Below are 25,789 nucleotides of genomic sequence, written 5' to 3'. Positions count from 1 at the left end.
TAACTGAACTTCAATGTTCCTCAGAAGAGAGTTCGACATCTATGTTGTCAATAGTTTCTTCATTTATGAGAGTATCCATGACTCCAGCAATTTTATCTATTCTATACCCAGCTCTGTTAGGAAATGTTATAACACTTCTTTTGTCATCTATTTCAATCTCTATGAAATCTGTTTCATCTGTTATGACAAAAGTTGCGATAGTATTGAAGTCAACAACTCTGAAAGCAAGCGCTTCATTCTGAAGACCTAAGTTTGTTTGTAGCTTTACTGTCCCGTATTCGTTTGGGTCTGTACTTTGCAAATAGAACAACATTTTATTCTCATTAAAATATGACTATTGCTGCATATGCGTATGAAACAAATGAAGCAAGAAGAGCACATGAACTAGTAAACGAAAACTCAACTTTAACCATTGAAGGCAATGATTTAGTCATTGACGATGGAAAAACTAAAAAAGTCATTGATTTCGATACTTTTAACACTTATGACCCATTCATTACAACAAGCAAGGTTCCCATCATAAATGATGGAACGGTGCAATATATAAATTCTACAGTAGATGCCTCATTAGTGAAAGTATTAAATGTTCTCATTGAATTGTTAAAGAGCTTTCGATTTGACGACAACATTAAATGCCTAAAGAATTTAGTCATGAATGAGAAACAAATTCTCGGCGTTGCTGGTAACAGTAATGATATACACCTTATGACATTAGAATATTATAACGAACATAAAGATGAACTGAAAGGAGAGAAGAGTGACACCGGACCTCAAGGACCACAAGGAATACAAGGAATACAAGGACCTCAAGGCGAAAACGGTTTGGATGGTGAAGATGGAAAGGATGGAAAAACTGCTAAATCATGGATATGGAACCTTATAAATACTGGTTTAACAGCTGCTTCATATGGAGTTCTTCAATACCAAATCGGAAAGATATGGGTGGTACTTGGTGAAGAAGCTTTAGATGATGTTAAAAATGCTTTGAACTTCATTTCAAATGGTTCGGATACTATTAAAACTTTATCTGGTTGGATGCAAGAAACAAGGAGTCAAATAGATACTGTAAGACGTATAGCAAACAATGCACGTACGGGATTGGATACTTTACGAGAAGCACAAAATACACTAAAGGAAGCAAATGATATTCTTGGCTCAGTATCAGACATGCATGAAGATTGGCTTAAAGGTATTGACAAATCTTTAAAAAATCACAGTCAGTCTATTGCTGACTACAAGAAAAGTATAGATTTTTTACATAGTGCTATGGACGTACATGATGGAAGCATAAGGAACTTACTTAATGCTAACAATAACTTACCAGGAACTATGAAAGCATTTATAAAGTCCTTTGTAAAACCTGGTGCTCTAACATTTAGGTCTTTGAGAGCAAGAGCATTGAAGTCAAGAGATGCAGAAACTCCAACAGAACCTACAGAAGGAACTGAAACAACAGAAACTCCAGAAGAACCACCAAAACCAACAGCTAATAAAATATTGTTCGAATATTTTCCAAGGTACTCTGTTCTCATTGCATACATTCAAGAAATACTTAAGAAAGCAGACTTGACTTTAGGAGATGATGAAAGTTCTGTATATCTTTCGTTCCAGTTTCAAATAGCAGAACTTTTGAGACAGATATGCTTAATGTATGACAACATCTCTGATTTCGCAAGATATGATGACGACCATGACCCCGAACACGGTGAAGAAGAAGTTTTACAAACATCCATTAAGACAGGAAAGGTTTTAACTCAAAGTCTCATTATTGACACCAAAGATGGCGAAGTGGACGTTCTTCAAGAGCTGAAGAAAAATACTTCTTCGGGAGGTGGTGGTAGGCATGAACTTGAAATAAATGAGATAGAAGAGAAATTAGCCGAAAAAGCAGATAAAAACCATGTTCATTATATAAGTCCAGACGAACAGATTATAACGGACTACCATGGATATTTAACACGAACTGAAGAAAGAGTGAAGACAAAAGATGTTAATGAAAGAAGATATAAATACATTCGTGCTGAAGGTTATGACATACGCTGTACTGTACAGTATGACACAGGTAAAGCACCAGAAGCATTTGGTTATAACAATGAAATTTATGCCTCTAGTTTCTTTGTTAACGGTGTATTAGTTGAACCAAGATTTACTTTGAGAGTTAAGGCAAAAATAACTTTTGAAGATGCTATTAAAAGTAAAGCTGACAAAGATGAACTTGACGCAACGAACAAAGTTTTGAAATCTCATAAACACAATATCTCCGATATAAATTCACTTCAAGCTACATTAAATAGTAAAGCTGACAAGAACCATACACATGAATCCTTCACTACTGTTAGAGCAGACGACATAATATTGAACTATACCCTTGGTTTAAGTGCACCTTTAGAGAATCCAAGTACAAGCGTAAAAGATACACTAAACTCCTTAAATAACAAATGTATAAATATCGAAGGTCATGTCAGAAACTTTGAAACACATGAACTACCAGCAATGTTAGATAAGAAAGCAGATAAAGAACATACACATAACTCCTTCTCAACTGTTGCTATAGAAAGTATTGAAGGAACGGTTGGCGGAACTGGTGGGGATGCATTATATTATAAACCTCCTAACTTTCCACAAGGTTTAACATCGAATGAAAACATAACAACGACGAAAGACATTAGCTGTAAAAATGTTTATGTCATGGATGATGAAAATAATGTTAAATTCACTGCTCAAGATTTATATGATAAGAAAGCCGACAAGAACCATACACATAAATCCTTCACTACTGTTAGAGCAGACGACATAATATTGAACTATGATTTGGGTTCAAGTGCACCTTTAGAGAATCCGAGTACAAGCGTAAAAGATACTCTTAACAATTTAGATAACAGTTGCAGGAATATCGAAGATCATGCCAGAAACTTTGAAGCATATGAACTACCAACAATGTTAGATAAGAAAGCCGACAAAACTTATGTAGATGAAAATTATGCAAAGAAGTCGGAAGTAAATGCTGCGCTTAATGGAAAAGCCGATAAAGAGCACGTGCATGAAGAATTTCAAACAATCAGGATTAAAGAAATTAAAGCATACATTGAAGAAGTAACAAAAACGGGAAGAGACGGTACACCTTTAGTTGAACAAAATATTTATCCTCCTACTTTTCCTAATGGTTTAATAACAAACAATATAAATATTGTAGATGGCAAAGGATTTATAAATGTTAAACATGAACTTCAAACAATGAAGACTCAGATTCTTGAAACCATATATCCTATAGGCTCTATTTATACGTCAATGAATTCAACAAATCCGGCAAGTGTTTTAGGTTTTGGTAGGTGGCAGCAGATTGTAGATAAATTCTTATACTGTGCTAACTCTTCAAAGCAAACAGGAGGTTCGAAGAAAATTAAAGAAGCAAACTTACCTGCGCACACTCATACAGGAACGACAAACTTTTCTGGCGACCATAGCCACTCATTAAGAGACCACCCATTATACAACTCAGACTATAAAGCTGGCAATGACGTTTTATCTCCATCTTATAACAATTCAGCAAAAAAGACTTTTCGACCAACTGAACCAGGAGGAAATCATGTCCATACTTTCACAACAAATCCAACAGGCTCGGGTGCAGATTATATGCCACCATTTATGACTGTATTCGCATGGTACCGCGTTCAATGAACGCGCTTGAGCCTAGACCCTTTGGGTCAAGGCTTACCGTCTTGAATAAAATCTTTAACTTTACATAAATGAGCTTGAAAGAAGTATTCGAACAACATCCATGGAGGTCATTTAAGAAGTTCAATGAAGCTGCAAAGAGTTGGGGATTTACTAACAGAGCTGAAGTGAAAAGGTTCTTTGACAAAAATGTTGTATATCAAACAAAAATAAACCCTTACGACTACTTTTTACCAATTTACTCCAACGCTCCTGACGCATACCAATTTGACACTCTCGTTCAGAGTAAGAAAGGAAGAAAGCCACCATTCCTCATCTTCATTAATGTTAACACTCGCAAAGCATATGCATATCCAATGAAAAATAAAGGAACTCGTGAAGTTTTAAGAGTTTTGCAGACGTTCGTGGCAGAACATCATCCCACTTCATTAACTTCAGACCAGGATTCAGCATACCTCAGTAATGAAATCACAGATTTTCTCATTAAGCATAACATAACTCACTACACTACTGAAGACCATAACCATAACATACTCGGCATCATAAACCGCTTCATAAGAACGCTCAGAGATTTAAACCAAGAGCGAGACTTTACCGAAGAAACAATGAAACATTTTCTCGAAGTATATAATTCCTCAACACACTCTACAACAGGACATACACCAAATTCAATGACACAACAACAAGAAGAAAAGTATATACAAAAGAAACGAAGTCAAACACAAAATATCAGAAATTCAACACAATTTACCCTCATTTCTGGAACAAAAATTCGTGTAGTTCTTGACGACAAACCGTTGACAAAGAAACGTTTAAGGTTAAGTAGAAACTATTATATCGTAGACTCTACGCAAGGTAATGGATATCTTATAAAAGCTGCTGACGACTCCATTGCGTTTTATCCTCGTCATAAATTAGTTGAAAGTAGTAATGGCAAACTTGCTGAAACCATTGACGAAGCAAAGCGAGGAGTGGTTATTGAAATACTTGGCTATAACATAAACGATGACACTTATAAAGTAAGATATGAAGGAGGCGTTGAAGATGTTATACCATCTAAGAACTTGAGAGAGTCGAAGCCAACACATCTGGGACCATTAGAGCGGGAGTACTGGAAAGACAAAAATATGCCAGAAAGAATAAGAAAATTCTTCTAAACTTTTTCATTAGATGTAAATCAGACATAAATGAGAACAGTCATGATATCATTAATGGTACCATTTATTTACACCAAAAATAATTTTTAGGTGAAGAGGTGAGATTTCACCTCTTTTTTCACATGTTTTTTCACCCTCGTGAATTTTCATGAATTTCCTTAAGATAGAAAAAATAAAGTTAGTTTTATTTTTATTTATTTTTTTTATTTTGTATAAAAGATATGATTTCAACAATCGGCACAACAACAATTCAAGCTGCGAACGGCGGGACTCTGTCCACAACTACAGCACCAAACTCGTTAGTCATGAATCCTACGTCAATGTTAGTAGAAATGAAAAACTTCATTCCTTCTTCATATACTTTTGAAACAGAAATCCAGAAGATAAAGCAAGAACTTTTAACAAGTAATTTAGACTGTAGTGCGAAAGATGAAACAAATGAAGAATATCTTTATGACATGCAGGACATTATTGACCATTTACCCAAATTGCCTGAAATCCAACAACAAAAACTCACTATTCATGAATTCGATGAAATAGAAGTGAAACCAACTGACTCAGTAGAAATAAAGAAGTTCATACGAAAGGTAAATTATGAGTTTCTAGGATATCATTGCAACCATAAAGTTATGGACAAAGATTGCGCCATGGTTTATAAAAATATTTCTGACCTTTACAAATCCGAAGAATTTAAGACATACGATAACTTTGTTTCATTAGTTGCAAAATGTGTATGGCAGATAAGAGATAAAGATAGAAGAGGCAAAGTAAGGAACGAACAAATAAGACCCGCTATGTTTGAGATGAAGAGAGCAATTGACGCTTTAGTTGTTTTAGCTGGTAATGTTTCAATGTATAACGCAAAAACGATGCCGCAATGTTCAAAATGTAAAGCAACAATAAGAAAATATAACTACTCGGTCAAAGAGATAGAAAGAATGCGAAACGACTATGCAGACTTAAAGAAAGAAGCAGAAAAGCCAGCAGAAGATAAAATGGATATGTTGACATTTCTTAATAAAAACTATCCCACAGCCGATGATTTCCTTCTGTCTGATGTCAAGAAGAAATATAAAGAGACTTTCGGCATGATTAAAACATTCAATGTACTAAAAGAAGAAATAGAAGCTACGAAATTGTTTAGGATTTCAAATATACATCGTACAATTCATGTAAAACGCTTGTGAAAAAAGAGGTGAAAAAACAAGTGAAAAAAGAGGTGAAATCTCACCTCTTCACCTAAAAATTATTTTTGCTGAAAAATGACCAAATTTCATGAATTTTCATAAAAGATAAAAATAAAGTTAGTTTTATTTTTATTTATTTTTTTATTTTGTATGTAAAGACAGTAATGACAAACATTGAGTTTGAAACAGTTAGAAAGATTGACAATGACACCAAAGTGGTTAGAATTGGTGATTTAAACGTAAGATACTGTAAGAAATACAACAAATATTCTTTGTCAGACATTATAACACCATCTAGAAAGATAACAAAGGACTGGGTTAGAATTGCTTCTACTCAGAAAATTTTGGCAAGAAATCCCGAGCTTATGATATCAGTAAGATTCTATGGAACTATAGCATATCTCATTGACAAAAGTCTTATACCAATAATTCTTCTATGGATTGACCCGGTTGTTGGATATAACTTCATAACTTATGGCTCATTCGATATGGAACGTTGCAGTGAAGGCTTACTTTACATCGTTCAGAAACCGAAGGACTTCAATACAAAGAGATATAAGATAGGAAGAACATATAATATAACTCAAAGATATGACTCTACAGTCAATAGAGTCAAGGTTGTGTTCGTTAATGATATGAGAGCTGCAGAAACAGAACTACTTGAAAAGTTTGAGAAAATGTATGGTGCTCCCATAAAAGGTAAAGAAACGTTTGAAGTAGATGAGATAGATAAAGCTATAAAATTATTTGACGAAGTTGCTGAAAAATACATGTAAAGCGTTTATTTTTGGTCTTTTGTGAAAGTCAGAAAATAACGCTAATTTTTTCTAACAAAAATTTTTATTTTGTATGTAAAGACAGTAATGTCAACATCAGAGAACACAACAACTGCTATCGTTCATGAAGCCATAAATGAAGAATATGAATACATACAGTATAACAAACAGTTACGTCTCATTTGTTCAGTCAAAGACGATATGTACCAAATGCAAAGTATAATGAATGCTCTTCGTTCTACAAAGCAAGCATATCATTGGTTTGAAAACCAACAGACAAAAGAACTTTTAGAAGAATTTCCTCATATGATTGCTTCCCTCGGAAAACCGAGGGAAGAGATTCCGTATGAAAATCGCAAGAATTTGGCTCCTGGTTTGAAAGGTTATTATGTTCATAGACTTTTAGTAAACGCTGTAGCAATGTGGGCTTCACCTCGTTATGCTTGTTATATTTTCATGATGTTAGATGAACTATATAAAGCAGAACGTGGAGAGATGGAAAAGAAACTTCATGCAAAAGATGAAGTCATTGAATCCAAAGACAAAAGCATACAGAAAAGAATACCGCGTTCAGTACCAAAAGGAAAGGAAAAGAGTTATAAGTATATGATATATACTGAAGAGTTGGAGAAAGAAGAAGATAAAGATATGGTTATGTTACATTTAGTCAGAAGAAACAACAAGAGCTTTTATGACTTAGCTAAGATATATAAATCTGATAGAAACCGGTTCTATCGTGAAAACTTACCGATTTCAATGACTCCGAATGAACAAATAAAGGAAATTGTCAAAAATACTCTTCCTCAAACACACTATGACATCAAAGGTTGCACAATACTTACATTCAAAGAAGACTTAACATTACTGAAGGAAAAAATAACAGAATATTTCGATAACTTCAAAGAGGAAGAATGAAAAAAATCTCGTCGGGTGCCACGTTAGGACCATAGTGGAGAAAACCACGATAAAAAACAAAACCCTTCGTCGATTATGATCGACACTGATAACATTAACGATAAAATTTATTTCCTGGACTGTTGGCTAAATGTCATGTTGTCATCATTTTTCAGTTGCGATGGAATATATCTAACCCTCCCGTTAACTAATAAACTTGACGATCAGACGATTCTCTCTTCGTCAATTATGTTCGACACTGATAACATTAACGATAACATTAACGATAACATTAACGATAACATAAACGATAACATTAACGATAACATAAACGATAACATAAATGCTCCATGTCAATTATGTTCGACACTGATAACATTAACGATAACATAAACGATAACATTAACGATAACATAAACGATAACATTAACGATAACATTAACGATAACATTCATTTTTGCATTAATCCTGCTGTGTTGTCAAAATGTCATGTTGTCATCATTTTTAAGAGAAGTTAATTAACCTGGTGACACATAGTGACGTGGTGACACCATCAGTTATTCAAAAATAAATTTTTGCTTAAATAGCTTCAGGGTCAATTTCTTCAACCATTTCACTTCCTTCGTCAATGTCAATAGAAGCTTATTCAACCTTTGGTAAGAATTTCTGTATAACATCTTTGTTCGTTATTGTCTTCAGAGATGAAGGATAATATTTCACATTTGTTTCACCTTTCTTATATTCTTTCTGTTCGGAAAGATTTAAAGCAATACTGAAGAAGTCAACGTTAGAGTTCTTTATGACAGTATAATGAGTATCTTTGACATTCACGAAGAAACTCTTTTGTTTCAAAACTACTGCTAACTCTTGTGAAGTATAACGTTTGCGGTCAATGACGATAGCTAATGGTCTGACATACTGACCAAACTTAGATTCTTTCACAAACTTCTTGTTAAAGATAACATTAACATTTGCAGCACCATTGAACTCATTCTTGATGGCAGTAGCGAGAGCATTGTATGAAAAGAACTTGCAATCTTGCATGTGTTTCATTAAAATAAAAATATTAAATTATTTTGAAAAATAACTTAAAAAAATCTAATCTAATTTTTTCAAAAAATATTTTTTTATTTCCTACTAAAGATGTATCGGAAGTTGTCTAAGTTAGAACACTCGGAAATAAAACAACTTCTTACAGAAGCTAATATAGATGTTGCAAAGCATTACGCAACAAACAAAAAAGCACTCGCTGACATCCTCAATGACTATAATGGTGCAATAAGTTATGATAGAATTCATGAGTTCATAAAGCCGCAACGCGGCGAGGACGAAGTCCATGCAAGAGCATTTCCTTTAAATGACGTTGCTATTGACTTATATCATAGACGTTCAGTACCTCATGAAGTAAGAAGAGAAATGTTTGACATAACAAATGCAAACGTTGGTGAAACAAGAAGAAGAGACGACACACTGAAACAACAGAGAAGAGAGATGTTTAAAGCGCTATAGAACAAGTTCGCAAAGCTAACGATGTCCTTCGTTCCATTGACGACAAACCAAAAGAAGGTGAGAGATGGTTAAAGAAAGATGAAGAGAATAGGAAGAGGAATGTTAAGACAGGCAATAGACTCATTGACTTTAACATCGAAGCTTTAGATGAACCAAACAGAGACTACTTACACAAACATTTCGGTAAGGTTTTCATGAGACTCTTAGAGAAGATTAAAATAAACTCCCAACAAAGATGGATGGTATGTTATAAACTTGGTGGAAAGTATGAATGTTCTACGTTAAACCTCAATAATATTGGAACATTACTACATCAGCTCTTGAAGGAGAACTTTATATCAGAGATAGAAGCAAATGCTGCAGGTATTGTTGAAATGCACTATGACTTCTTCTTGACAAACATAAAGAATCTTACTGAAATAAAGATGTATGATTTAACAGAATATGAAGGCTTAACGATGTCAGATGTAAAGAAAGGCAAACCAAAAAAGAGACCATATAGAGATGAAAGCACACTGACAAATGACCAGAAAGCCATTTTGGAAGCTCTTAAGCAAACAGGAAACCCAGCACTTATAGAAAGCTTTTGGAAAGATAATGGTGAAAAGAAGTTTTATAAGAAGAGAAGCGGTCAGTTCTGGAAGTATCTTTGCACATTACCTATAAATCTTGAACGCTACCAAATCTTCAATGAATGAACAAAAGAACTGCAACACTTATGACAGAAGACAATTGTTTCGTTTATGCTTGCATTCAGGCTGGAGTAATGAGAGACTATTGACCACATGAGAGAAGTCATTCGTGTTAGAGACTTTCCTCAAAGTAAAGTACAAGAAATTTCTGACGCAACAGGTATAGCATTTAATGTTACCATTGGTTACTTCAATGACTCAAGACATAATGAAATAAAGAGATACATACCAAAAGAATGTGAAACTGTTAGAACTATTGACTTACTTCTTGTTGAAGACCACTACATGCTAAATGAAAGATTACCAATGACAACATATTTCATTCGCAACTATATAGAAATCTTGAAGGAGTGTGGTGGAATGAACATTGAGAAACAGATGAAGATTTATACAAAGAGAGAGAACAAATATGTAGTTCGTTATGATAGAACAACACCGTTATGGGATGTTATGAAAACATTGTGGGAGTGCAAATATTTCGAACCTATTTCTTATGGAGAACTTTTCACATATACGACTGACTTATATAAACAGAACCTTGCACCATTTAAAGATTTGACATATGCTCCAAAGTATTGTGTACAACTGAAGAAGAAAGCCGAGTCAAAAGAAGTAAATAAAAATAAGTGCAAGTTCATTCCTGAGCACGTTTTCTTTGCTGACTTTGAATGTAGCACTGATGGAGTTCATAAAGCTTTTAACATATGTTACAGTGAAGATGGTTCAGTGAGTGAAAGCATTTGGGGTCAGAACTGTGCAACAGAATTTTTGGAACGACTTCCTGACAAGAGTTTAATATATTTCCATAACCTCAGTTATGACATAAACTTCATCTTAAGACACATGACAGAAGTGAAAGGAACTCCCATCATTAAAGGTTCACGAACAATGCAAATAACGGGAATATATAAAGGTAAAGCAATCATTATTAAAGACTCTTACACTGTTATAAATAAGAAGCTTAAACTATTTCCTGCTATGTTTCATTTGCAGTGTGGTGAAAAGGAAGTATTTCCATACAACTACTACAGCAGTACTTTGCTCATGAATGACAACAGAATTGGTGTCATTTCTGAAGCGTGTAAGTTTGTAAAAGATATTGATACGTTCATGAAAAACATAGATTCCATCAAAGGTTGCAGAATAGATGAAAACCACTTCGACTTAGAAAAGTATAGCACATTTTATTGCAAACAAGATGTAAGAATTTTAAGAGAAGGTTTTGTTAAGTTCCGCAATGATATATTAAAAGAATTTGATTTAAACGTTTATGACTACGTTAGTATTTGTTCTATTGCTAACAAATTGTTTGAGAACAGAGTGTACTTCCCGAATGGAAATTTATATGACCTCTCAAATAAACCAAGAGAATTTATTTCACGCTGTATTCAAGGTGGAAGATGTATGCTGTCAGATAACATGAAACAAAAGAGCGAAAAGAAACTCATTGCTGATTTCGACGCTGTTTCATTATATCCCTCAGCTATAGCAAGACTTTGTACTTTAGAAGGTATTCCAAAGGTTATGAAGAAAGAAATGTTAAGCACAGAGTATCTCATGAGACATTTATTCGATGACGACCAAAAGGAACCCATTGGTGAAAAGTTTATGTCTGGCTTCTTTGTTCTCATTAAGATAACAGAGATTGGAATACATAGACACTTTCCTTTAATAGTTTGTGACCCTGAACTAAATCCAGAACTTAACGTTCCCAGAAGTTCAAACACTTGCTGTTTAATGTATGTTGACCATATAACATTACAAGACCTCATAAAATATCAAGGTGTCAAATGTGAAGTGTTGCAAGGATACTATTACGATGGAAACAGAGATATTAGAATAAGAGATGAAGTAAAGAAGTTGTTTGAGTTAAGGTTAAAGTATAAGAAAGAAGGAAATCCTTTGCAAGAAAATATAAAGCTCATTCTGAACAGTATTTATGGCAAAACTATTCTATCTCCTATTGAGTCAAAAATAACCATAGTAAATGACAAAGATGCTATAAGATATGCCATCAGAAACTACAACCATATAGTGAAGTTCGAAGGTTTGGATGGTTCAGATAAAACTATTTTCAAGCTAACGAAAAGCATTTGCAGACACTTTAACTTCTGTCCACTTGGTGTTAACATTCTGTCTATGTCGAAGAGAATAATGTGCGAAGTATTCTGTACTGCCGAAGATATGGGACTTCAAATATTTACCAGGACTGCGATAGCATGCATATTTTCAATGAAGACATACCAAAGCTTGCAGTAGAGTTTAAGAAGAGATACGGTCGCGAACTTATAGGAAAGAACCTTGGTCAATTTCATTCAGATTCGCAGAAATAACACCTGGAAAACAAAGTTTAGCATACAAGTCAATATTTTGTGGAAAGAAGACCTACATAGACTTACTCACAAATGATTTAAATGAAGTTGCATTCCATGCACGTTGCAAAGGTGTCAAACAAGACGTCCTTGCTTTAACAGCTAAATGAAATGTTTCCTGAAGCATACAATGCTATTATGAAAGATAAGAACATTCACATACCTGTTGGAACATATGACAAAGACTCTGAGTTCAGTTTAATGAAACTTTACAAATCACTTCATGATGGTCAAGAGATTGGATTTGACTTATGTAAGTCATGTCAACCTTGTTTTGCTGAAAAGTTTAACTTCTCAATAACGACTAAAACAAGCTTTATTCGTAAGTTGAAGTTCTGAGGTCATGAATGAGGTCATGAATGAGGTCATTTATTTTTATCAGCAATGAGGTCATGAATGAGGTCATGAATGAGGTCATGAATGAGGTCATGAATGATAAAAATAAAGCTAGCGTAGATTTTACAATACTGCGATGGTAGAGTTTAAGAGTTGTGCTTCAATGTAGAGACAGTCCTTATGGTCTGGAGGTAAGAACACTGGTGCTTTATGGTCATGAGTGGAGAACATGTCTATCCAAAACTCACGATTGAAGCCAGTTAATTTATAGTATTTAGGATTTGGTAATGGTGAATTTCTTGTATGACCAATAAACTCATTTTCAACTCCCTTACTTAAGTTTGAATATAATATAGCTTGCTTTCTATCCCAAATGCCTGGAAATCTAATCTTTGAAAATTCATCTTTCCTCGGAAGCATTGCATCATAATTGAAAACATTCTTGAAATCATCACTTGGTTCAGAGATTTGAAATCTTATACGTAATGGATTTTTTTTCTCTTTAGCGACTTCATTGAATGGTGAGAATACAATGAATTGACAGTCATGAGTTCCATCTTCATTTGGTACAAACTCGTAATGAAAAGCTATTAATCTTTCTACAATTCCTTCTTCTTTCAGTTCTGCAAGAAAATCACGTAAAGGTTTTAATTTTTCTAAATCCATGTTAAACTTCTTTTGAAAATTTTCGTAAAATGTAATTATACAGTCTTCTAACGTCGTACTGTCTTTAAAGTATTTGTATATGTGAATGTTTTAGGCGCTTAAAGACTGTTCGTCATTTTCTATCTCGACTTGAAGTATAAAGTCAACCTTTCTGAAAGCACGTGTTATATACATATTTGTAGTTAGTATGGGTAAGTCGTGTACTGAGGCACTGCGCGCCTCCATACACCACTTAGCTGTTTTGACACTTTACAAAACCAGTAACGTATATTTTACAACACAAACACAAACACCAACTTAACCTTAAATATTTATAAAGCCGCCAACCACTTCACCTTACTACTGTAAAAATAAACGTTCTCACTTACAAAAGTATTGCAACTCTTCCCATTGCTGTGCTTCACACAATAGTTCATATTCTTCAGTATCGCTGCTGTCGCTCCAATCGTCAGAGTCAAAGTCACTGTCAAAATAAATGTTAGTAAGTTTTGACAAAGCTAATGAAACACGTTTACCGTTTGTATCGTATGCTTGTATAAACTTTCCATTCTTCATTCCTTCATAAACGCTCAAACTAACTTTACCCTTTCTCCCTCGTATCTGATAGAATGTATTTTCACGAGGAACGAAGAACAAATTCTTGAACTCATGACCGTTGTAGTTTGTTATCTCAATAGTTTTCGTCATTTATATAAAATAAAATAAAAATAAAATAAAAATTCAGTAAAATAAAAATAAACTTAAAAATTAATGATATCACCACCCTCACACGTATGAAAACATAGCACAAAAATAAATTTAGGTGAAGTGGTGAATCTCACCTCTTTTTTCACCTCTTTTTCACCCTGTTGAATTCATTGCTTTATAACTCTCTTCCTTTCTCCAACTCTTCTAACTTCTTCTTAAGTTCAGCAATGTTGTCCTCATGAAGTTTAATCTTCCTTAAATACCTTCTCTATCTAATGGTTGCTTTATCTTTCTAAACTGAACTCTACCATCCTTCATAGTATGAATGTAAAAACCTTCTGGAACAGTTCCTGATTTAATGTATTCTACCAAAAATTTTGTTTCATTGCTTCAGTGACTTTAGTCGTCATTTTACTCTAAATAAAATGTTCAAATAAAATAAAACTAACATTATTTTTTCAGTAAGGAAACGCAGGAGTTTTACGATTTATTTGAGGAGTAGGTTCTGGTTTAAATGTTGGAGTCGGTTTTGGAGTTGACTTTTGAACAGGAGTTTGTACTTTCATAGGTTCAGGAGTCATTGAAGGTGTTGTTTGTGAAGGCGTTGGTTTTGACGTTGGTTTTGGCGATGGTGTCGGAGTTTGTTCAATTCAGCTACTTCAGTATTATTTATAACATTTGCTTTATTTCTTTTCAACATCATTACTGCTCCTGCTGTAGCTAGCAAACCTAGTGGGAGACCATATCTTATATAAGGACTTGACCAAATGCTATTTTTGACAGGAGCTGGTGGAACACCTAACCTTGGTGAGACTGCTCTTTGCCATTGTGCAGCTCGTAAGAAATATTCAATAGGTGCTCCATAATCGTTTGGTAAAGTTTGTTTCACAGATGGTGAAGGTTCACGAGAGCTTGATGAAGAACTCATTTATAAGCTTTAAAAATAAACGTTCATCCTTTATTCCTCACTGTCGTCTGCTAAGTTATAGTCGTCAAGTCTTATTATTGGTTGCCTGACTGCTTACTTGTATTGCAAAGCAACAATCCCTCATAAATCCAATAAGTGGCTTTGGTACATTTTCAGTTGCTAGTTCAATAGGTCCTTTAACAGACAATTTGTATGTTATTGGAGCAGTAGATGTTTGACCTTGCTGGAAGCAAAAGTCCACTTCTGTTGGAAAACCACATAAGAAATGTGTGTTGTCATAGCTATCCCATTTATGTTCCACACTACCATCATCCACCAATGACCTCATAACATCTTCATTAAATCCAATCATATCATTGTTTGTATTGCAAGCGTTCGCAACCATTTCATAAAATACAGGTCCATATGATTTTTCAGGTTCTGCAGGCATATTTCCATAAGCTCCCATGGAAAGCTGAAGATATTTAAACTTAGGGTTCTCAAAATTAACATAATAGTTGTCTTTCTTTCTAAATAGTGCCCAAATACTTTTAACATTAATAGGCGTATAAGCTGCTGTAAATGTTGCACTTGAACTATCTGTATTCTTTGAGAATGAACCGTCCATAGGAATCCAATCCATAACTTTAACAGGAAAACATAAAGCCTCGTTTGTATAATGTTCTACAAGTTCTGTATAAATGTTAGGGTCTAAAGAGAATGACTTTGGATGAATGAAACATTCATTAAAATCCATCTTTGTTCGAAATAGTTGCTGGGTTACAGTTGTAATAGTAACTGTTCCACTAGCTTCTACTGCCTTCGTTATCATAGTGAATGGTTCATTCCATGGAACAAATTTATTTGTCGGTGGATTTGAATCTGAAGCAAATGCAACTTTAAGAGTTGGATTGAAAGCAATGATATCATTTACAGATATAGATGTGCATTGTAAGGCGTCGCTACTGAACTTTACTTTAAGCTGAATGTTTCCTGCAAAAGCTGGAATAAATCGAATAGCTTCTAATGGAAGGAATCTTCTAACAGGAATTCTTAAACGAAGCTTAAAATCAAATGATTTTCCTGCTGTAATTGGACCACTAACAATTTGTCCTGTTCTGCATGTTCCCGAATGACTCCATACATCTTCATGTCGAGTCTTTGAAAAACATCTACTTTCTTTATTTGTTCGGTAGTTTGTGAGTTTGAAGTTATATATGCTTCTTCTCTTGCGTTGTCTTGAGAATATACGATACGACCATTTGCAAGGATTTGATATCCAGCAACTGCATAGAAAGCGTCATCGAAACCAATCCAAAATCCTGGTGGGTTTGTTTTATTGGAACCTGAACCAATTTCTTTATCTACAATAAATTGACCTTCCATTTTATACGTAATGAATGTATTGTAAAGGTCCAACATATTTTCACCAGGAGGTGAGAGATTGAATGTTACCCATGTGTTATCTTTAGCAGTTCCAGGTTGTGATGGAATCTTTGCGTCAGAATATTTTCTATTAGTGTCACCAATTTGAACTGCATTGTCTATGATATCGAAATATGAGCGAATCTGATGAATATGCTCTGCTGGAGTAAATTCGTTTAACTGTTCGTTCTGCATGTATTTACTTCAGATAAAAATATCTATTTACTTCATTATTCTCACTCTTCTTCTTGGTATTCGTGGTGGAAGTTGTTTCTTGACATTTTCAATGAACTGTACATTCTCTTTTGTCTCAACTTCTTTCACTGGGGGTCAGGGTTCTTTGACTCGGTTTGCTTTTCAATGAAATTCACGAACTTTGCAATAAGCTCTTGGTTCGTTATTGAAAGTACATCTGGCTTCTTTTCTTCTTGTTCTTTTGGTGGCTCAGTTTGAACAGAAGGTTTTATATGGGCTTCGTGGCTTCCCCTTGCCATGCACCTTAATGTTGTCGCTCTCTGCATTCGCTAATGGAACCTTTCTTTTTCTTACATATATTTTACCATCTTTACTCTGACTTACATAATAGAAAGGATGTTGTATTCCTCTTGCGTCATTTAATATAATAGACTCTCGTTCTGATTTTGACAAGCTCATTTTACATCGGTTAAAGTTTTAATTTAGTTTTTTATCTACAGTCAAATGACTCAGACAATCCTACGGACAAGACCCAAGGGGTCATAGATGTTGAAGCATTGAAGAAAGAAATTCGTGAGCAAATTTTATCCGAACTGAAGGAACAAAAACAAGAACAAAAGCCAGAGAGACCAAAGAGAAAACTTAGTGAAAAACAACTAGCTGCATTAGCTGCTGGAAGACAGAAGAACCCACGTTTGCTGGCGAAAAAAGCTAGAGAAGAAGCAAAAGCAAAGGAAGAACAAAAAGCTAAAGAAGCTGAAGCAAAGAAAGAGTAAATGGTTTATTTTTATCCGAACTAAATGTATAGACAAATACCTTTATCTGTTGCGTTCAGTAGTGAAAACCCTGACGTCAAAATAAAGGGGAACAGAGTAACGTTTAAGTTTCCAACAGACTGGATTGTGAACATAAATGAAGAGAAGTACATTGGCATAACATCTATGTATATAACACGTGCTTTCAGAAAGGTTGACTTTATACTTCAAGTCGAGATAGAAAATGACGAACAGTCTTTAAGCGCCCAAAACATTCACATATACAAATACTTTAAAGACGATACAACATTGTTGCAATGTATGATTTCATTTAATGAGATGTTCGAGAAAAAGTTCAATATTGAAGTACAAACTTTACAGCCTTTACGTGAGTTTCTTGCACAACTGAAAGAAGAAGGTAGTCAGCCACAACTTATAGACTTTCATTATGAATTTAATGAAAATGAAGATGGAACTCATGACTGTCAGTTTGTTATATATTCACCATTCAATGAAGTCGCTAAAAAGAAAGAAAATCCATTACGTATAAGTTTCAAATCTCTGAACCAATGAGACTTCAAGAATGTTTTCAATTATGATGCAATGCTTCCGAGGAAAAATGAATTTTCAAAGATTGTAACACCTGGCATTTGGGATAGAAAGCAAGCTATATTATATTCAAACTTAAGTAAGGAGTTGAAAATGAGTTCATTGGTCATACAAGAACTTCACCACTTCCTAACCCTAAATACTATAAATTAACTGGCTTCAATCGTGAGTTTTGGATAGACATGTTCTCCACTCATGACCATAAATGTCCAGTGTTCTTACCTCCAGACCATAAGGACTGTCTCTACATTGAAGCACAACTCTTAAACTCTACCATCGCAGTATTGTAAAATCTACGCTAGCTTTATTTTTATCACGAATGACCTCATTATGACCTCACATGACCTCATTGCTGACAAAAATAAATGACCTCAGAACTTCAACTTACGAATAAAGCTTGTTTTAGTCGTTATTGAAAAGTTGAACTTTTCAGCAAAGCAAGGTTGACATGACTTACATAAGTCGAATGCAATCTCTTGACCATCATAAAGTGCTTTGTAAAGTTTCATTAAACTGAACTCAGAGTCTTTGTCATATGTTCCAACAGGTATGTGAATGTTCTTATCTTCATTGTAATAGCATTGTATAGCTTCAGGAAACATTTCATTAGCGGTTAAAGCAATAACATCTTGCTTCACGCCTTTCATTCTGCAGTGAAATGCAACTTCATTTAAATCATTCGTGAGTAAGTCTATGTAGGTCTTCTTTCCACAGAAAATACTTTTATAAGCTAAACTTTGTTTTCCAGGTGTTATTTCTGCAAAGTCGCTATGAAATTGACCAAGGTTCTTTCCTATAAGTTCTCTACCGTATCTCTTCTTAAACTCTGCTGCAAGCTTTGGGATGTCTTCATTATATAAGTGCATACTGTCGGTATCCTGGTAAAATATTTGAAGACCCATGTCCTCTGCAGTACAGAATACTTCATTCATAATACGTTTTGACATAGACAGAATATTAACACCAAGTGGACAGAAGTTAAAGTGTCTGCAAATGCTTTTCGTTAGCTTGAAAATAGTTTTATCTGAACCATCCAAACCTTCGAACTTCACTATATGGTTGTAATTTCTTATAGCATATCTTATAGCATCTTTGTCATCTACTATGGTTATTTTTGACTCAATAGGAGATAGAATAGTTTTGCCATAAATGCTGTTCAGAATGAGTTTTATAATTTCTTGTAAGGGGTTTTCTTCTTTCTTATACTTTAACCTTAACTCAAACAACTTCTTTACTTCATCTCTTATTCTCATATCTCTGTTTCCATCGTAATAGTATCCTTGCAACACTTCACATTTGACACCTTGATATTTTATGAGGTCTTGTAATGTTATATGGTCAACATACATGAGACAGCAAGTGTTTGAACTTCTTGGAACGTTAAGTTCTGGATTTAGTTCAGGGTCGCAAACTATTAAATGAAAGTGTCTGGGTATACCAATCTCTGTTATCTTAATGAGAACAAAGAAGCCAGACATAAACTTTTCACCAATGGGTTCCTTTTGGTCATCATCGAATAAATGTCTCATGAGATACTCTGTGTTTAACATTTCTTCCTTCAATACTTTTGGAATACCTTCTAAAGTATAAAGTCTTGCTATAGCTGAAGGATATAATGAAACAGTGTCGAAGTCAGCAATGAGTTTCTTTTTGCTCTTTTGTTTCATGTTATCTGACAACATACATCTTCCACCTTGAATGCATCTCGAAATAAATTCTCTTGGTTTATTTGAGAGGTCATAAAGATTTCCATTCGGGAAGTATACTCTGTTCTCAAACAATTTGTTAGCAATTGAACAAATACTAACGTAGTCATAAACGTTTAAATCAAACTCTTTCAATAAGTCATTGCGGAACTTTACAAAACCTTCTCTTAAAATTCTTACATCTTGTTTGCAGTAAAACGTGCTATATTTTTCTAAGTCGAAGTGGTTCTCATCTATTCTGCAACCTTTGATGGAATCTATGTTTTTCATAAATGTATCTGCATCCCGGATAAACTTACATGCTTCAGAAATGACACCAGTTCTGTTGTCATTTGCTAACAAAACACTGCTGTAGTAGTTATATGGAAATACTTCTTTCGGTCCTGTTTGTAAGTTAAACATAGCAGGAAATAGTTTAAGCTTCTTATTTATAACACTGTAAGAGTCTTTTATAATAATTGCCCGTCCTTTATATAAACCAGTTATTTGCATTGTTCGTGAACCTTTAATGATGGGAGTTCCTTTCACTTCTGTCATGTGTCTTAAGATGAAGTTTATGTCATAACTGAGGTTGTGAAAATATATTAAACTCTTGTCAGGGAGTCTTTCCAAAAATTCTGTTGCACAGTTTTGACCCCAAATGCTTTCACTCACTGAACCATCTTCACTGTCATAACAGATGTTAAAAGCTTTATGAAAGCCATCCGTACTACACTCAAAGTCAGCAAAGAAAACGTGCTCAGGAATGAATTTACATTTAGCTTTATTTACTTCTTTTGACTCTGCTTTCTTCTTCAGTTGTACACAATACTTTGGAGCATATGTCAAATCTTTAAATGGTGCAAGGTTCTGTTTATATAAGTCAGTAGTATATGTGAAAAGTTCTCCATAAGAAATAGGTTCGAAATATTTGCACTCCCACAATGTTTTCATAACATCCCATAACGGTGTTGTTCTATCATAACGAACTACATATTTATCTTCTCTCTTTGTATAAATCTTCATCTGTTTCTCAATGTTCATTCCACCACAAGCTTTGAGAATTTCTTTATAGTTTCGAATGAAGTATGTTGTCATTGGAAGTCTTTCATTTAGCATGTAGTGGTCTTCAACAAGAAGTAAGTCAATAGTTCTAACAGTTTCGCATTCTTTTGGTATATATCTCTTTATTTCATTATGTCTTGAGTCATTGAAATAACCAATGGTAACATTAAATGCTATACCTGTTGCGTCAGAAATTTCTTGTACTTTACTTTGAGGAAAGTCTCTAACACGAATGACTTCTCTCATGTGGTCAATAGTTTCTTCATTTACTCCAGCCTGAATGCAAGCATAAACGAAACAATTGTCCTCTGTCATAAGTATTGCAGTTCTTTTGTTCAGTTCATTGAAGATTTGGTAGCGTTCAAGATTTATAGGTAATGTGCAAAGATACTTCCATAACTGACCGCTTCTCTTCTTATAAAACTTCTTTTCACCATTATCTTTCCAAAAGCTTTCTATAAGTGCTGGGTTTCCTGTTTGCTTAAGAGCTTCCAAAATGGCTTTCTGGTCATTTGTCAGTGTGCTTTCATCTCTATATGGTCTCTTTTTTGGTTTGCCTTTCTTTACATCTGACATCGTTAAGCCTTCATATTCTGTTAAATCATACATCTTTATTTCAGTAAGATTCTTTATGTTTGTCAAGAAGAAGTCATAGTGCATTTCAACAATACCTGCAGCATTTGCTTCTATCTCTGATATAAAGTTCTCCTTCAAGAGCTGATGTAGTAATGTTCCAATATTATTGAGGTTTAACGTAGAACATTCATACTTTCCACCAAGTTTATAACATACCATCCATCTTTGTTGGAGTTTATTTTAATTTTCTCTAAGAGTCTCATGAAAACCTTACCGAAATGTTTGTGTAATATTCTCTGTTTGGTTCATCTAAAGCTTCGATGTTAAAGTCAATGAGTCTATTGCCTGACTTCACATTTCTCTTCCTATTCTCTTCATCTTTCTTTAACCATCTCTCACCTTCTTTTGGTTTGTCGTCAATGGAACGAATGACATCGTTAGCTTTGCGAACTTGTTCTATAGCACTTTTAAACATCTCTCTTCTCTGTTGTTTCAGTGTGTCGTCTCTTCTTCTTGTTTCACCAACGTTTGCATTTGTTATGTCAAACATTTCTTGACGAACATCATGCGAAAGAGCTTTACGAGTATGACCAACGTTCGCATTTGTTATGTCAAACATTTCTCTTCTTACTTCATGAGGTACTGAACGTCTATGATATAAGTCAATAGCAATGTCATTTAAAGGAAATGCTCTTGCATGGACTTCGTCCTCGCCGCGTTGCGGCTTTATGAACTCATGAATTCTATCATAACTTATTGCACCATTGTAGTCTTTAATGAAGTCAGCGAGTGCTTTTTTGTTTGTCGCGTAATGTTTTGCAACATCTATATTAGCTTCTGTAAGAAGTTGTTTTATTTCCGAGTGTTCTAACTTAGACAACTTCCGATACATCTTTAGTAGGAAATAAAAAAATATTTTTTCGAAAAAATAAACTTAGAAAAATTATTTCTTTATATATTTGCCATTCCGAACTTCGAAAAGATGTTTTATACCAGCATAGAATTTTTCTCTAGAGCTTGGTCTTATATCGTTTTCATGACAATATTTTCTATATTCTTCATATAAAGCCTTTTTTTCATACATTTTATAAGGACAATCTAACCAGAATAGCGCATATCCATTTTCGTTATCTAGGTCTCTATATGTTTGTGGAATTTCGCTTTCTTCTGTTTGTAGAATTTCGCCTTCACTATTTAGTTCTATGTATATATATTGTGGAATTTCGCTTTCTCTATTTAGTTCTATGTCTATATATTGTGGCTTAAAAGGATGTGGGCAAGAAGGGTCTGGCGCTATGTAAAAAGTTAATTTTTCTGTCATCTTTTCTATCGGATAAAAAATATTTTTTGAAAAATTAGATTACATTTTTTTAAGTTATTTTTCAAAATAATTTAATATTTTTATTTTAATGAAACACATGCAAGATTGCAAGTTCTTTTCATACAATGCTCTCGCTACTGCCATCAAGAATGAGTTCAATGGTTCTGCAAACGTAATGTTATCTTTAACAAGAAGTTTGTGAAAGAATCTAAGTTCGGTCAGTATGTCAGACCATTAGCTATTGTCATTGACCGCAAACGTTATACTTCACAAGAGTTAGCAGTAGTTTTGAAACAAAAGGGTTTCTTCGTGAATGTCAAAGATACTCATTATACTGTTATAAAGAACTCCAACATTGACTTCTTCAGTATTGCTATGAATCTTTCCGAACAGAAAGAATATAAGAAGGGTGAAACATGTGAAATATTATCCTTCATCTCTGAAGACAATAACGAACAAAGATGTTATACAAAAGTTCTTACCAAAGGTTGAAGAAGCTTCTATTGACATTGACGAAGGAAGTGAAATGGTTGAAGAAATTGACCCTGAAGCTATTTAACCAAAAATATATTTTTGGTGAAGAGGTGAGATTTCACCTGTTTTTTCACCTCATTCTCTCTTCGTTAATGTTGTCGTGACTTCTTCGTTAATGTTGTCGTGACTTCATTCTTCCTCTTTGAAGTTATCGAAATATTCTGTTATTTTTTCCTTCAGTAATGGTAAGTCTTCTTTGAAGGTAAGTATTGTGCAACCTTTGATGTCATAGTGTGTTTGAGGAAGAGTATTTTTGACAATTTCTTTTATTTGCTCATTCGGTGTCATTGAAATCGGTAAGTTTTCACGATAGAACCAGTTTCTGTCAGATTTATATATTTTAGCAAGGTCGTAAAAGCTTTTGTTGTTTCTTCTGACTAAATGCAACATAACCATATCTCTGTCTTCTTCATTCTCCAACTCTTCAGTATAAATCATATACTTATAGTTCTTTTCCTTTCCTTTTGGTACTGAACGCGGTATTCTTTTCTGTATGCTTTTGTCTTTGGATTCAATGACTTCATCTTTGGCTTGAAGTTTCTTTTCCATCTCTCCACGTTCTTGTCTGTGAAGTTCGTCAAGAAGTTTGTAAATATTCCAAGCATAACGTGGTGAAGCCCACATTGCAACTGCATTTACTAAAAGTCTATGAACATAATATCCTCTCAAACCGTTTGGCAATTTTTCACGGTTTTCATAGAGTTTTGGCGACTGGGATTTTTTACCTACTCGCTGTTCTTCACTGTTTTCAGAAAAAAGTACGTCTCGCTGTGCTTCACTTAATAGTTCTATGGTGCTTTGGTTCCTAAACCAGTCTTTAGGAAGCTTAGTATCTGGAGCAAAACAAGCCGTCAAAATACTTTGCATTTGGTACATGTCGTCTTTGACAGAACGAATGAGTCTCAATTGTTTGTTATACTGTATGTATTCGTATTCTTCATTTATGACTTCATGAACGATAGCAGTTGTTGTGTTCTCTAATGTTGACATATCTGTCTTTACATACAGGATAAAAAAATAAATAAAATAAAAACTAACTTTATTTTTTCTATCTTTCACAAAAGACCAAAAATAAACGCTTTACATGTATTTTTCAGCAACTTCGTCAAATAATTTTATAGCTTTATCTATCTCATCTACTTCAAACGTTTCTTTACCTTTTATGGGAGCACCATACATTTTCTCAAACTTTTCAAGTAGTTCTGTTTCAGCAGCTCTCATATCATTAACCAACACAACCTTGACTCTATTGACTGTACTGTCATATCTTAGAGTTATATTATATGTTCTTCCTATCTTATATCTTTTTGTGTTGAAGTCCTTCGGTTTCTGAACGATGTAAAGTAAGCCTTCACTGCAACGTTCCGTATCGAATGAACCATATGTTATGAAGTTATATCCAACAACTGGGTCTAACCATAACAAAACTATTGGTATAAGACTTTTGTCTATAAGATATGCTGTAGTTCCATAGAATTTTACCGATATCATAAGCTCAGGATTTCTTGTCAAAATTTTCTGAGTAGAAGCAATTTTAACCCAGTGGTTTGTTTTCTTTTCAAATGGAGATAAAATGTCTGACAAAGAATATTTGTTGTATTTCTTTGAGTATCTTACGTTTAAATCACCTATTCTAACCACTTTGGTGTCATTGTCTATCTTTCCAACTGTTTCAAACTGAATGTTTGACATATCTTTCTTTAAGTCTGCATAGTCGTTTCGCATACGTTCTATCTCTTTGACGGAGTAGTTATATTTCCTAATTGCTGCTTTACATTTAGAACATTGCGGGTTCATTTTTGCGTTATATTCTGAAACCTTACCTGCTAAAACAACTAAAGCGTCAATGGTTTTCTTTAAATCTGAAGCAGTTGGTTTTATCTGTTCATTCCATACCTTACCTCTTCTATCTTTATCTCTTATCTGCCATACACATTCTGCAACTAACGAAACAAAGTTGTCGTAGGTCTTAAACTCCCCGGATTTATATATGTCAGAAACATTCTTATATACCATATCGCAATCTTTGTCCATAACCTTATGGTTGCAATGAAAACCAAGGAATTCATAATTTACCTTTCGTATGAACTTCTTTATTTCTACTGAGTCAGTTGCTTTGACTTCAATTTCGTCGAATTCAGGAATAGTGAGTTTTTGTTGTTGGATTTCAGGTAGTTTGGGTAAATGGTCGATGAGGTCCTGCATTTCATAAAGATACTGTTCATTTGTTTCATCTTTCGCACTACAGTCTAAATTACTTGTTAAAAGTTCTTGCTTTATCTTCTGGATTTCTGTTTCAAAAGTATATGAAGAAGGAATGAAGCTTTTCATCTCTACTAACATAGATGTTGGATTCATGACTAACGAGTTTGGTGCTGTTGTTTGAATTGTTGTTGTGCCGATTGTTGAAATCATATCTTTTATACAAAATAAAAAAATAAAAAAAAATAAAACTAACTTTATTTTTTATTTCGGGAAAATTCATGAAAATTCAAGAGGGTAGAAAAGAGGGTAGAAAGGAGGGTAGATCTAACCTTCTACCCTAAACATTATTTTTGGGTGTAAATAAATGGTACCATTAATGATATCATGACTGTTCTCATTCATGTCTGATTTACATCCAACGAAAAAGTTTAGAAGAATTTTCTTATTCTTTCTGGCATGTTTTTATCTTTCCAGTACTCCCGCTCTAATGGTCCCAGATGAGTTGGTTTAGATTCTCTCAAGTTCTTAGATGGTATAACATCTTCAACGCCTCCTTCATAT

The 25,789-nt window shown here is 34.1% G+C and overlaps 9 protein-coding genes and 13 pseudogenes across 22 annotated transcripts, besides 2 other annotated features; 10 read left to right on the top strand and 12 right to left on the bottom strand.

Moving 5' to 3' along the window:
• Positions 1–61: 61 nt before the first annotated feature.
• Positions 62–12,601: a mobile genetic element.
• TVAGG3_1093510 lies at positions 331–1,189 on the top strand (annotated as a pseudogene). Its single transcript has one exon. A coding segment is annotated over exon 1 (859 nt).
• Positions 4,032–4,832, top strand: TVAGG3_1093500 (integrase core domain containing protein family; the record flags this gene model as incomplete). Its single annotated transcript, XM_051257112.1, has 1 exon — positions 4,032–4,832. The coding sequence occupies one exon, from the start codon at positions 4,032–4,034 to the stop codon at positions 4,830–4,832; it is 801 nt and encodes a 266-aa protein (XP_051075675.1).
• On the top strand, positions 5,627–6,019 carry TVAGG3_1093490 (organellar and viral DNA polymerase type B; the record flags this gene model as incomplete). The annotated part of the gene is made up of 1 exon (XM_051257111.1): positions 5,627–6,019. The coding sequence occupies one exon, from the start codon at positions 5,627–5,629 to the stop codon at positions 6,017–6,019; it is 393 nt and encodes a 130-aa protein (XP_051075674.1).
• On the top strand, positions 6,184–6,686 carry TVAGG3_1093480 (annotated as a pseudogene). The gene has a single exon. A coding segment is annotated over exon 1 (503 nt).
• TVAGG3_1093470 (uncharacterized protein) lies at positions 7,402–7,710 on the top strand (the record flags this gene model as incomplete). The annotated part of the gene is made up of 1 exon (XM_051257110.1): positions 7,402–7,710. One exon carries the CDS (start codon positions 7,402–7,404, stop codon positions 7,708–7,710), a length of 309 nt encoding a protein of 102 aa, XP_051075673.1.
• Positions 8,332–8,733, bottom strand: TVAGG3_1093460 (uncharacterized protein; the record flags this gene model as incomplete). The annotated part of the gene is made up of 1 exon (XM_051257109.1): positions 8,332–8,733. One exon carries the CDS (start codon positions 8,731–8,733, stop codon positions 8,332–8,334), a length of 402 nt encoding a protein of 133 aa, XP_051075672.1.
• On the top strand, positions 8,833–9,137 carry TVAGG3_1093450 (annotated as a pseudogene). The gene has a single exon. A coding segment is annotated over exon 1 (305 nt).
• Positions 10,197–11,758, top strand: TVAGG3_1093440 (annotated as a pseudogene). The gene has a single exon. A coding segment is annotated over exon 1 (1,562 nt).
• Positions 12,030–12,601, top strand: TVAGG3_1093430 (annotated as a pseudogene). The gene has a single exon. A coding segment is annotated over exon 1 (572 nt).
• Positions 12,602–12,721: 120 nt separating this feature from the next.
• TVAGG3_1093410 (uncharacterized protein) lies at positions 12,722–13,264 on the bottom strand (the record flags this gene model as incomplete). Its single annotated transcript, XM_001297662.1, has 1 exon — positions 12,722–13,264. One exon carries the CDS (start codon positions 13,262–13,264, stop codon positions 12,722–12,724), a length of 543 nt encoding a protein of 180 aa, XP_001297663.1.
• A 180-nt stretch (positions 13,265–13,444) lies between these two features.
• Positions 13,445–25,788: a mobile genetic element.
• Positions 13,625–13,951, bottom strand: TVAGG3_1093400 (uncharacterized protein; the record flags this gene model as incomplete). Its single annotated transcript, XM_001297661.1, has 1 exon — positions 13,625–13,951. The coding sequence occupies one exon, from the start codon at positions 13,949–13,951 to the stop codon at positions 13,625–13,627; it is 327 nt and encodes a 108-aa protein (XP_001297662.1).
• Positions 14,410–14,780, bottom strand: TVAGG3_1093390 (annotated as a pseudogene). The gene has a single exon. A coding segment is annotated over exon 1 (371 nt).
• Positions 15,121–15,690, bottom strand: TVAGG3_1093380 (annotated as a pseudogene). The gene has a single exon. A coding segment is annotated over exon 1 (570 nt).
• TVAGG3_1093370 lies at positions 17,093–17,254 on the top strand (annotated as a pseudogene). The gene has a single exon. A coding segment is annotated over exon 1 (162 nt).
• TVAGG3_1093360 (organellar and viral DNA polymerase type B) lies at positions 18,214–18,489 on the bottom strand (the record flags this gene model as incomplete). The annotated part of the gene is made up of 1 exon (XM_051257108.1): positions 18,214–18,489. One exon carries the CDS (start codon positions 18,487–18,489, stop codon positions 18,214–18,216), a length of 276 nt encoding a protein of 91 aa, XP_051075671.1.
• Positions 18,508–19,371, bottom strand: TVAGG3_1093350 (annotated as a pseudogene). The gene has a single exon. A coding segment is annotated over exon 1 (864 nt).
• Positions 19,429–20,369, bottom strand: TVAGG3_1093340 (annotated as a pseudogene). Its single transcript has one exon. A coding segment is annotated over exon 1 (941 nt).
• Positions 20,636–22,060, bottom strand: TVAGG3_1093330 (annotated as a pseudogene). Its single transcript has one exon. A coding segment is annotated over exon 1 (1,425 nt).
• On the bottom strand, positions 22,112–22,489 carry TVAGG3_1093320 (uncharacterized protein; the record flags this gene model as incomplete). The annotated part of the gene is made up of 1 exon (XM_001297660.1): positions 22,112–22,489. The coding sequence occupies one exon, from the start codon at positions 22,487–22,489 to the stop codon at positions 22,112–22,114; it is 378 nt and encodes a 125-aa protein (XP_001297661.1).
• TVAGG3_1093310 lies at positions 22,731–23,048 on the top strand (annotated as a pseudogene). The gene has a single exon. A coding segment is annotated over exon 1 (318 nt).
• TVAGG3_1093300 (KilA, N-terminal/APSES-type HTH, DNA-binding family) lies at positions 23,153–24,013 on the bottom strand (the record flags this gene model as incomplete). Its single annotated transcript, XM_051257107.1, has 1 exon — positions 23,153–24,013. One exon carries the CDS (start codon positions 24,011–24,013, stop codon positions 23,153–23,155), a length of 861 nt encoding a protein of 286 aa, XP_051075670.1.
• On the bottom strand, positions 24,467–25,438 carry TVAGG3_1093290 (annotated as a pseudogene). The gene has a single exon. A coding segment is annotated over exon 1 (972 nt).
• Position 25,789: the final 1 nt, after the last annotated feature.

The sequence above is a fragment of the Trichomonas vaginalis genome (assembly GCF_026262505.1).
Source record: "Trichomonas vaginalis G3 chromosome Unknown ctg_203, whole genome shotgun sequence".
In the NCBI taxonomy this organism is placed as follows: domain Eukaryota; phylum Parabasalia; order Trichomonadida; family Trichomonadidae; genus Trichomonas; species Trichomonas vaginalis.
This window is presented reverse-complemented; position numbering and strand designations above follow the sequence as displayed.